Source organism: Bos indicus x Bos taurus, chromosome 21, assembly GCF_003369695.1.
Source record: "Bos indicus x Bos taurus breed Angus x Brahman F1 hybrid chromosome 21, Bos_hybrid_MaternalHap_v2.0, whole genome shotgun sequence".
In the NCBI taxonomy this organism is placed as follows: domain Eukaryota; kingdom Metazoa; phylum Chordata; class Mammalia; order Artiodactyla; family Bovidae; genus Bos; species Bos indicus x Bos taurus.
In genome coordinates this window covers 59,128,840-59,140,596 of record NC_040096.1, presented here as the reverse complement: position 1 = coordinate 59,140,596, position 11,757 = coordinate 59,128,840, and the positions used below count along the sequence as shown (strand labels likewise).

Sequence of the window (11,757 nt, the reverse complement as noted above, 5' to 3'; positions counted from 1 at the left end):
ATCTCTTGCCTGGCTGTTGAAAAATAGAATCCAACATCCCAGCAGGTGCAGGGGGAAATGGACCAATTAAACCAGGGTTGGCAAGAAAAGAGTGAGGTCCTTGGGGCCTTGGAGGACTTGGTGCTGAGCCCTGGCAGGCTCCTGACCTTGTAGCCCAGAGCTGGTGTGGTTAGCGCTGGGCTGGCATTGCTGAGATATTTCCTCCTATAGGATCTTCTCTCTGTCGGTGACACCTGAGGCCATCAGCTGTGTTACAGAGAAAATGGGGGAGACCCCAGAATCTTCCACTCCTCAGTTTGTTCCCCATGGCTTTTTCCATCAAAAAAGTTGTCTGTTTCCTGCTCCAGATACTGGCTTCCTAGCTTCCTGACATGATTCTATTCTGCCATCGTGGCATTATTTGGGCCAAGGACCAGGACCAAGTCACACAGTCCCTGGAATATTTTGATTCTTGAATAATTGTCAGCTCTGTAGATGGTGCTCAGTCTACTTTTCCTTGTCACCAATGTAAACTCTGATTTTGTGGCTGTGAAACCTCCTGCTGCCTCTGACACTCACCTTCAAAACAGACAAATGAACAAAACCCACTAGACCTTGCATTTGCTGGAAATTACTGAGGTTTAGGACAAACACAGCCAGGTCCTGTCAGCCTGCCTCCTCCCATGGGAGGGGGAGAGGTTTATTCTCACAGACTCTGAGTGGTCCCTCCTCAGAGGTTTCACCCCACAAACTCAAAGACGGTCCGAGCTGGGCCACCTGTTGTTATTCAGTTGCTAAGTCGTGTCTGACTCTTTGTAATCCCATGGACTGCAGCACGCCAGGCTCCCCTGTCCTTCACTATCTCCCTGAGTTTACTCAAACTCATGTCCATCAAGTCAGTGATGCCATCCAACCATCTCATCCTCTGTCGTCCCCTTCTCCTCCTGCCTTCAGTCTTTCCCAGGGTCAGGATCTTTTCCAATGAGTCATCTCTACACATCAGGTGGACAAAGTATTGAAGTTTCAGCTTCAGCACCAGTCCTTCCAATGAATATTCAGGGCTGATTTCCTTTAGGATTGACTGGTTTGATCTCCTTGCTGTCCAGGGAACTCTCAAGCGTCTTCTCCAGCACCACAGTTCAACAGCATCAACTCTTCAGCACTCAGACTTCTTTATAGTCCAACTTTTACATCCAACCATAACTGAAAAACCATAGCTTTAACTAGATGGACCTTTGTCAGCAAAGTGATGTCTCTGCTTTTTAATACTGGGCCAGCTAACATTACTGAGGTGGGGACACTGAAGTCCAGAGGGGGAAGGACCACAAAAGTCTCAGAGCACCTCGATGGCACAGCAGGGATGGGAAGATAGGCCTCTAGACTCCTACATCTCACACTTCTCCTTGTGAAGCTCAGTCCGTGGCCATGGCAATCTGCTCTGAGAGGGATACTGGCCACATCCCCGTGACCACAGGTGGGGCAGGGCCTGAGCTCCCTTGCAATAGCTTGCCTCCCTGAGCCTCCATCTCCAGTCTCGGTAGCAGATGCCTTGGTGGACACTCTCCCTGCCAAGGCCTTCTGAACCCTGGCTCTGAAACGGCACCTGCCCTGTCCACTGGCTGCCCACACCACGACTGCCTACCACACACACACACACACCTCGTGAACTTACTGAAATTTGGAACATCTCACCACTGCATCCTGGACCAGGTGTGCCAGGGGACCACAGGCAAACCCCAGAGGGATAGGAAAGGGATGCATTGATTGAGTATCCACTATGTGGGAAGCGCTGAGCCAGGCTCCCCGTAGCCATCATTTTGTTTAATCTGTATAACTACCCTGGGCAGTGCGGCTGGTGGTGGACATTTCTCCCACTTTCCAGGGTAGACCTGCTCAAAGAGGTTAGATGGTCTGTCTGGGGTGACACAGCCCTGAGGAGCTGGGTGTCCAGTCCACACCCTTCAGATACCACCCGCATCCTTCACCAACAACTTCTGCCCCAGATCCTCAGCATCTTCTGTATCCTCCACTCCAAGCCCAGAGCTGCTCATGCCTCTCCCTCCAGGCTACGTCCTCCTGCTTGTAACAGACAAGCCAGCCCTGGGAGGGCTATGGTTTTGTGGGGTTGACCACTTTTCCCAGAAAGAAGATGCTCTGGGCATTGGTGGAAAAGATCACAAGGAAGAACTGGTTAAACCAAAGGGCTTAGCAATTGTCCTGGGGGCCAAAAGGTGGCAAAACTGCCGGGGGCCACTGCAGCCTGGGTGCCAACTTCACCCACCTCCAGGATGGCCTTGCGGAAACTCTGAAAGGGAAATGGCTAGTGTTAGCGCCGAGAGAGCGTGTGTATGTTAGTCGCTCAGCTGTGTCCAACACTTTGCGAGCCCATGGACTGTAGCCTGCCAGGCTCCCTCTGTCCATGGGACTTTCCAGGCAAGAACACTGGAGTGGGTAGCCATGCCCTCCTCCAGGGGATCTTCCTGACCCAGGGCATTGTAGGCAGCTTCTTTACCACCTGAGCCACCAGAGAGCATGAGTCAGGGCTTAGGGAAGCCTGGAGAGACCAGAAACCACTGAAGACCAAAGCCATTTGTTGAGAAAACACAGCAGGAATTTCTGCACCGTGGGGAGGGTCATTGAGCTAAAGATCCCTTATTTATACAATGGTGATTGTGATCATTTATTGAGCACACACTGTGTGCCTACACTCTTTTAAATCTTCTTAACCATCCTATGATGTCAATGTCTTATGTCTGTTTTACAGATGAGGAAGGTAAATCCAGAGGCTGGGTAACATTGCAGACGGCTGACCGTGGAGTCAAAGGAGGGTCCTAAGATGCAGAACTTCTAACGTCATAAGAGGCGGAACTGAAACTTGAACTCTCAAGCCCAAGACTCTACCCTCTAGCACAACTTTGTCTTACATAACTGAGGTCACAGGTCCCTTTTTTTCACCTAAGAAATGCATGAAACAACCCAGCCTCGTCTGCGTCCTCCCTCTGTTTCTGTCTCTGCATTTGTCACTCTTGTTGCCACCATCTGTGACTTGACTGGGACAGCTCTCTGAGGGCAGGGGCCTGGTGGCCCCTGGATTCCCAGCATCGAGCACCACACCCAGCACACGGTGGGTTACTTCTTGGCTCCCTACACCCAGGGATTATTGAGTAAAACTCGGGCTCTGAGACTTCACATGGTGGCCGGGAGAGCACCCAGCACCCAGCACCTTCCAAGAGGTAGAAGTTCCCCTCCAAGGTCTCCAGGGGTTGATACCCAGGTCTGTGATGCCCAGCTTGGGCAAAATCTGATCTAATCTATAGGCGCCAGAAATGGAGAACTTGGGGAGATACAACTTGAGCTTCCCATAAAAATGGCTGAAAGAGGCAGTGGGTTAAAACACTGGACTCTTGAACTAGCCAGGGGTCCCATCTAGGCTGGGCTCTTCTCAAGGGCACTCGCTCCCTGCCCTCACTCCATCAGAGTTCTGTGCCATGCCCTCAGTGAGTGCTCCCAGTGACTTAAAGCCAGGCTCCTTTGACCCCGGGGTCAGCCATCTGCAAGGTCTCCTTCCTTTGGCAGCTCTTCTAAACAGAGGTGGTTTTCTGCACACGTGTCAGGAGATACAGGTCTCCTCATGCGGCAGTTTTACCTTTGTCTCTGATGGGGCCAAAATCAGTCCTGAATATTCATTAGAAGGTCTGATGCTGAAGCTGAAACTCCAGTACTTTGGCCACCTGATGCGAAGAGCTAACTCATTGGAAAAGACCCTGATGCTGGGAAAGATTGAAGGCAGGAAGAAGAGGGGATGACAGAGAATGAGGTGGTTAGATGGCATCACTGACTCGATGGACATGAGTGTGAGCAGGCTCCAGGAATTGGTGATGGATAGGGAGGTCTGGTGTGCTGCAGTCCATGGAATCACAAACAGCTGGACACAACCGAGCAACTGAACTGATGGGGCCCCATGGTTTTCACTTGTTTGCAACCGGTGATTTCTTTGGATAGAATTCCTCTACCACATGAGTTGTGTGAATTGCCCACCCCCATATGGCCTTGACCTGAGGTCCTTTTCTCAAGTGTGTTTGAAGACTTTTCCTCCTCATAGCCTCAGGGTGATGTGAAAGCTTCCTTGGTACTTGCTGGGGTGGGTGGGTGGGGTTTTGCTAAATACCTCTATAGCATAATGGTCAGCATCTTGACCAGAAATCTACTCATTCATTGCACAAGGTGGACCCTCAGAGAGCTGGTGTCTCTTCACCCCGGACTTGTGCAGTACAAGTTGTTGTTGTTTAGTCGTATCCGACTCTTATGCAACCCCATGGACTGCAGCCCACCAGGCTCTTCCATCCATGGGATTTCCCAGGCAAGGATCCTGGAGTGGGTAGTATAAGTGCTACATCTAAACCCAGGATTCCTAACTCCTAGTCTGGTTCTCTCTTCACTAATGAGGGCAAAATTTAGATACAGTATTGGCAATCCTTATTTAAGGAAACCCATGGAAAGTCGGAGAAGGCCCTGGCACCCCACTCCAGTACTCTTGCCTGGAAAATCCCATGGACGGAGGAGCCTGGTGGGTTGCAGTCCATGGGGTCGCTAAGAGTCGGACACGACTGAGCGACTTCACTTTCACTTTTCACTTTCATGTATCGGAGAAGGAAATGGCAACCCACTCCAGTGTTCTTGCCTGGAGAATCCCAGGGACGGTGGGTCCCGGTGGGCTGCCATCTCTGGTGTCCCACAGAGTTGGACACGACTGAAGCGACTAAGCAGCAGCATGGAAAGTCTTGGAGAAAGTAAGACTTCTTCCAAAATTTGGTGATCCCCTTTCCAATTTGGGACACTGGCTCTGGTTGGAAGGGTTCACAGTGAAGACACAGCCTGCACCATGCCCTGATGGATTACCTCTTCCGGAACAAGTTGCTCCATCTTGTTGGCATCTTGGGAGTCAAAACCTCTTCCACCTGCTCCATCTTCCCTTCGTTAGGAAGGATAAAGAGGGTTGTTATGTTTCCTTGGCAATACATCCACAGCACCAAGCAGGGCAAGTACCTGTTGTGAGGATACCAGTGGTGCTGGGTATCCTGTGGCATCATAGGCACCTTGACTGTGGTGTCCTCATCAACATAGAAGTTGTGGGAAGCAGTCAAGGAAGGGATGAATGGTTTCTCCCACAGAGCTGGAGGGAAGAAGGGAAGAGGGTAGCAGGCATTTGTGGACAAATAAGCCCATCCTCCATCCAAGAAACACACCCCCCCAACCATCACTCCAGACCCTTACCTTACCATCCCATCAGTTCAACACCAGACCTGCCTGGGGCATGGACCTGGGGGTTCAGAAAGATTCTAAAGTAAGAGACCCAAGAGGATACCCAGCAAGATCTTTTCATGTCTTCACCAGTTACTTGAAATTGTTGGACTTCATTTTGTCAACCTGGTGTTTGTGTAGTGGTAGCTCATTGTGCTTCAGACATGCCCTTTCTCAGTTTAAAGTAAGATCGAGTACTCTTCTGTGTTTATGGATCAACTGGTGGCGCTAGTGGTAAAGAACCCCCTGCCAATGCAGGTAGATGTAAGAGATACGGGTTCGATCCCTGGATCAGGAAGATGCCCTGGAGGAGGACGTGGCAACCCACTCCAGTATTCTTGCCTGGAGAATCCCATGGACAGAGGAGCCTGGCAGGCTACAGTCCATAGGGCTGCACAGGGTCAGACATGACTAAAGTGACTTAGCACGAGCACACGGGAGTTTTTTATTAGTTTTGGTAGCGGGTTGTTTGTTTGATTTTGGCTCAGTGCCAGGCGACGTTTTTGACCCGTATTTCTATAGGGCTGTTTCTTAGTGACTTGCAGCTCTCTGAACACTAGTTGTTTATCAATTCTGTATGTTGTCAGTGAGTTTTCTTCCTCCCTGGCTTGTCTTTTCACTTTCATAATGGTGTGCTTTGGTGACTGAAATTCTCCACTGTAATGCAGCGAGCATATCAGTTTTTTCCTTTATGGTTAGATCTCTGTGTCCTACCCAGGGACATTTTCCCACCTCCAGGTCCTGAAGATACTTCCCTCCATCATCTACAAGCTTTGCTCTTACCTTTTGCATTTAGGGCTTTATGTCACCTGGAATGAATGCTTATTATCAGTAGGAGGGAGGCGTACAAAATCATTTTTCCCCCCATGAGGGTACTGTCCCTACACCACTTAAAAAAAAAAAAATCTATCCTTTTTCTCAACATTCTATCATGCAGGTTTTGTCAAATATCAGATGTTTGTATATCCAAGGGGCCACTTCTGGGTTCTATTCCAGCCTTTCTATTCTGTCCCCTTGGTCTACCACACAGTCTAAATTAATATAGATTTATAACCGGTCTTGCTCCCCAGCAGGCAGGTTCTCCCTTTTTAGCTCTTCTTGGCCCTTTGCTCTCTCGCATACATTTTAGAATCAGCTTGTTAACTGGCACCAAAAATAATCTTTTAAAAAGCTGTTAGGAGGGACTTCCCTAGCAGTCCACTGGTTAAGAATCCATCAGCCAATGCAGGGAACACAGATTCAATCTGTAGTCCAGGAAGATCCCATGTGCTATAGAGCAGCTCAGCCCATGGGTCACAACTACTGAGCCCTCGCACACTACCATCCATGCTCAGCAACAGAGAGAAGCCTGCACACCACAGCCAGAGAGTAACCCTCACCTACGGCAACTAAAGGAAGCCTGTGCACAGCAGTGACGACCCAGTGCAGCCAAAAATAAACAAAAATTTCCCCCCAAAACTGTTGGGATTACATTAAAAAATTTAGATCAATTGCTGGGGGGCTGACATATTTAGCGCATTAAGTCTCCCTATTCATAAATTCAGTATACTATTTTTTTTTGTTTGTTTGCCCACTTCAGTATCTCTCAATATAATTTTATCTAGAAAGATGCTGCACATCTTTGGTTTGTTTTCTTCTAGGTACTTTTCATTTTTAAAGATAAACCACAGTCATTCCACTCTTCACACCATGTGACCTAGATTGAGGGCTTGAGGCTACATTTATATCCCCAAGGTGACAGGCAAATGTGTCAGAGGGCAGGCTATTTCTCTTCTATTTCTGGAGAGCCTTTTGCCTGTGCCACGAGCACTAACCCAATTGGAAAGAAGGTTACAGGAAGAGAGCACCAAAAACTTCATTATTTCTGGCCAGAGATTTGGGTGTGGTGAGAGTGTATATTATACCTGTAAATTATATTATTTTTTCCAGTTGAATGGAGTTAATAGAATATTGTACAGCCACTAAAATGAGATCTAAATAAATTTTTCAAGAGCGTAAAACTACACACACACATGAGTGCATGTGAAAACTGATAACATCTGAATAAAGTTTGTTTATTTTTATAAATAAAATAAAATTTTATAAATAAATTCCTGGTTTGCAACTGTATACAATTATGTAAGATGTTCCCTGGGTGGCTCAGTGGTAAAGAATCTGCCTGCAATGCAGGAGATGTGGGTTCGACACCTGGATCGGGAACATCCCCTGGAGAAGGGAATGGCAACCCACTCTAGTATTCTTGCCTGAGAAATTCCACGGACAGAGGAGACAGACATGTCTAATGCTCTTTGCGTGGGATCGCAAAGAGTCAGACACAGCTGAGCAACTAAACAACAGCAGCAAATGTAAGACATTATCCAGGGGAACCTGAGTGAAAGGTACATGGGACCTCTCCACACAACTCTGCAACTTCCTGTGAATGTATAGTTATTGCAGAATTTATTTTTTTTTTAATTTTCTATGGTGTAAAAATCCTACATGTAAATTTTTTTTTAATTTTCAATGGTGTGTAAAAATTCTAAGTGTAAAAATTCTACATGTAAAATGCAAGCAATGACCAGTGTGGCTGAATTGTTAGTCTGGGGCTGTTTCCCAGAATGTGTTTCCTGTAGATTCAAGGTGGTCACAGCAGGAGACTGGGAGTCAGATGTGAAACAGCCATCGCCCGTTGAAGGCAGATGAGATGATGGACAGATGAGATGATGGACAGACCAGAGGAGGTGTGTGCTGCAGATACCCATGCTGTCCTCCACGTTCAACGTCCAGCTCCTCCATGGTGCCCAACTGTGTCCCCAGACTACGGCCTGGGCCTCTTCCCAGGCTCCCCCTATGTAGAACCAATCTGGTGGCTGGATGTGCCCAGCTGGCATACAGACTTCCAGAGAAGTTCCAACTTGTCTACCAGCTCCAGTGCCTTTTTCTCTGTCCCTCCAAATTCTTCCTCCAGACCTTCACTTCCCCAGTCCCTCCCACAAATACACCAAGTCTAATTCCTAGGACAATCCTCTTTCTCTTAACACTTACGGTGACTCTGCTCCCTGGATGGCACCCTACGTGATACACACTGTACAAAAACGTCCCCACCTGTGATTTCAACTCTATCAACATATGTGTATAAATAGAAGACTGGAAGGAATTAGGCTAAATAATGCTGGTTCACTCAGGAAGGTAAGATTATGGACAACTTCTATTTTTTCTTTTATACTTCCATGTATTTTTTATACTTTTATGTATTTTTAAAGGTCTTCAAAATTGTTGTCATTAGAGTAATTGCAAATGCTCTATTTATTGAGCATGTCTAATGCTCAGAGATCTGCAATCTTCTTCTGCAACGGGTCAGAAAGTAAATATTTTATGCTTTACAGGTCATTCTGTCTCAGTAGCAAGAGTTAATCTCTGTCTTGCAAAGGCTGTCAGAGATAATACATAAATGAGTGGGTGTGGCTGTGTGCCAATAAAACTTTATTTACAAAAACAGGTGGTCTGTTGGATTTGGCTGGGACCTAAAGCTTGCCAATCCCTTCAGGCCCTCCTCTAAGGAACATATAAATATGTGACATCATTTGATCCTTAGAAATAAAACTTGAAGCAGGGACTCATATCCTCACTTCAAGCAAACAGCCTGCTGGATTTGCACTCTTGGTAAGGGGTAAAGCTTTGATATGAATTCATAAGATGTTTGTCACACATGCATTGCTGTTATTAAAAAAATAAATAAGAAAACCTGTCTAGAAGTATGAAGAGATGGAAATCAATATTATACAAACTTAAATATCTGATGCTCTAACATTAAATTTCCTGAAGTCTGCTCAATGTATCAGACTCAATCCATCCACTTTCTGTTTTGAGGGGTTTCTCTTTGACACGTGAGCCTTCAGTAAGTTAGGGGGAAAGGGAAGAGTGGGATTCACCAACACACTGACCTTTGAAGTACACGTAATTTACCAGCATCATCGTAGTATCGGCATTGAGCTTGCTGACCAAATTCACGATCTTCCCCAAGTTTCCTACCTAAGGTGGTGGTTGATTAGCTGGGTCATGCTCACAGAGTCTTTGAAGTTGGTGCAGAAGAGTCTAGACTCACAGAAGCTTGCGGAGTCCTTGAGGATTCTCAGAAGAAGCAGCTGCTCAGGGCTCAGGAACAAGACGTTGCCCATGCATATCTCCAGCCTGTTGCCTGGGAGGTAGAGAGTGTGCAGAAGGTTCTGGAAGCCTTGGTGGCTGTCAAACTCTGATACCTGTGTGAGGTTGAAGCCCAGACCCTCCAGGATCTGAGTCCTGCTGTGCAAGCTGACCTCCAGGGACAGCATAGCTAGTCTGTGGAGATGCTTAGAGGGGAGAAGATACTGCCCCCGGGGGCTTGGGAAGCCAACAGGTGGTGGAAGTGGAGGGCAAAGGTGGTGTTGCCTGGGTTGATCTTGAGGCTGGAGAAGCCCTCACCTGTGCCGGGAGCCTGACGGGGGAGGCGGGCATGACCCTGGCCGTAGTGCTTGGGATGCAGCTGACCTTGAGAAAGGACCAGTTGTCCAGCCAGAAGGAGGAGCAGGAAGCCAGCCAGATGCATCTTCTGTGGTCTCAGGTTTGTAGGAGAAAAAAACATGCCCAGGAAGCTCCCCAGTGGAACATTCCACCCCTCGGAGAAGGCTGGCAGAGGGCAGGGCCCCAGGATGAAAGTGGTCCCTCAGCTCCTGCACATGAGCTTGAGGGGGACGAGCGAACACCCAGCACCTCCACATGTGAGGTGCCCTGGCATGCTATAGCCAGACTTCAGATTTACAAAGCACAGGGCTCCCTGTCCACCGGCTCATTTCCTTTCCCATCTCTGTGAGCTCTGCATGGTACTAGACTCCATTCTCATTGCAGAGACGGGGTAACAGACTCCCAAAGTGTCTTGTCTACAGCCATACCACTCTGAATGCACCTGATCTCGGCCCAAAGTGTCTCAACCAAGTCATCAAACTAGTTAATATCTTAGCTAGAACAGAGGGCTCTGGACTCAGCCCGGGTTGTCTTGTACCATATGAGTTTATTTCCTTAACCCAGTGACGCATCACAGCAAAGCCGCTAAACAACGGCTATGCTAGCATTGACTCCACAAACATCTGTGGTTTTCTTTACAGTTTGCAAAATCGCTTTTATGCTATTTTGTTTGACCCTCTTATCCACATAGAGGTAAATAGAACTGGTATTCTTATCATCCCTGTACAGATGAAATCGCTGATGCTCAGAACATGATTTGTCCAAAGTCTCAGGAATAAAATTGGTCCCTTTTCCTAATGAACTTCAGTTCAGTTCAGTTCAGTCACTCAGTCGTGTCCGACTCTTTTGGACCCCATGAATCGCAGCACGCCAGGCCTCCCTGTCCATCACCAACTCCCGGAGTTCACTCAGACTCAGGTCCATCGAGTCAGTGATGCCATCCAGCCATCTCATCCTCTGTCGTCCCCTTCTCCTCCTGCCCCCAATCCCTCTCAGCATCAGTCTTTTCCAATTAGTCAACTCTTTGCATGAGGTGGCCAAAGTATTGGAGTTTCAGCTTCAGCATCATTCTCTCCAAAGAAATCCCAGGGCTGATCTCCTTCAGAATAGACTGGTTGGATCTCCTTGCAGTCCAGGGACTCTCAAGAGTCTTCTCCAACACCACAGTTCAAAAGCATCAATTCTTCGGCGCTCAGCCTTCTTCACAGTCCAACTCTCACATCCATACATGACCACAGGAAAAACCATAGCCTTGACTAGACTGACTTAACCTGCCCCAAACAGGATGCTAGATTTTCTCCACCAAATCTTCTCTGCTCCATCACACGTCCCTACCATTACCTAGTTATCAGGCTCCAAACCCGGTTGTCACCCTTTACTATCTGTCTGGCCTTCCCTCCACTCCCACCCCATTCAGCCCCTCTACTGCTATGACCCTTATTCAAATCTCTGTCATCTTTTTCTGAGACCAGAGGTCAGAAAACTTTTTTTTTAAAGAGCCAAATAGTAAATATCTTTGGCTGTGGGGACCGCACAGTCACTGGCTCATCTATTCAGTTTGCTGTGCTCACTGGGGAACACCCCTCGCTTCCTCTCACACATTCTCTCCAGCTTCGCGGTGAGATTACACATAATTCCCCTCTGGCAGGAGCTTTTCAAAAGCACCTGGAGCCGGAAGACTTGAGTCCCCAGCTGTGTGTGGCTGGAGAAGGCTGTTCTGGGTATGAACACAAGTCCCCCCACCCAGGGCCACAAGGAGGTGGGTGCAATCATATGTAAGGGACTCTCTAGCCTTTGTCACCCTAATGAGGGTGACCGGTGGTCCCAGTTCACCCAGGACTGTCCTAGTTTTGCCCCAGACACTGAAAGTTTTGTTCCAGAACATTCAGTCCTGGTCAATCCAGGACGATTCGTCATCTTCTCTTTATCGTCTCCATCGCCGCCCTTATAGGGTTACTCACAGCACAGTCAGTCCTGGAGTGGCCCCCCAGGCAGCTG

General features: G+C 48.0%; 1 protein-coding gene across 1 annotated transcript; it reads right to left on the bottom strand.

The window, feature by feature from the left end:
- Positions 1–2,088: 2,088 nt before the first annotated feature.
- Positions 2,089–9,853, bottom strand: SERPINA4 (serpin family A member 4). Its single transcript, XM_027521196.1, is given in 7 exon segments — positions 2,089–2,209; positions 2,211–2,284; positions 3,203–3,350; positions 4,879–5,152; positions 9,204–9,281; positions 9,284–9,598; positions 9,601–9,853. Coding segments are annotated over 7 exon segments (1,254 nt in total). The 5' UTR covers positions 9,845–9,853.
- Positions 9,854–11,757: the final 1,904 nt, after the last annotated feature.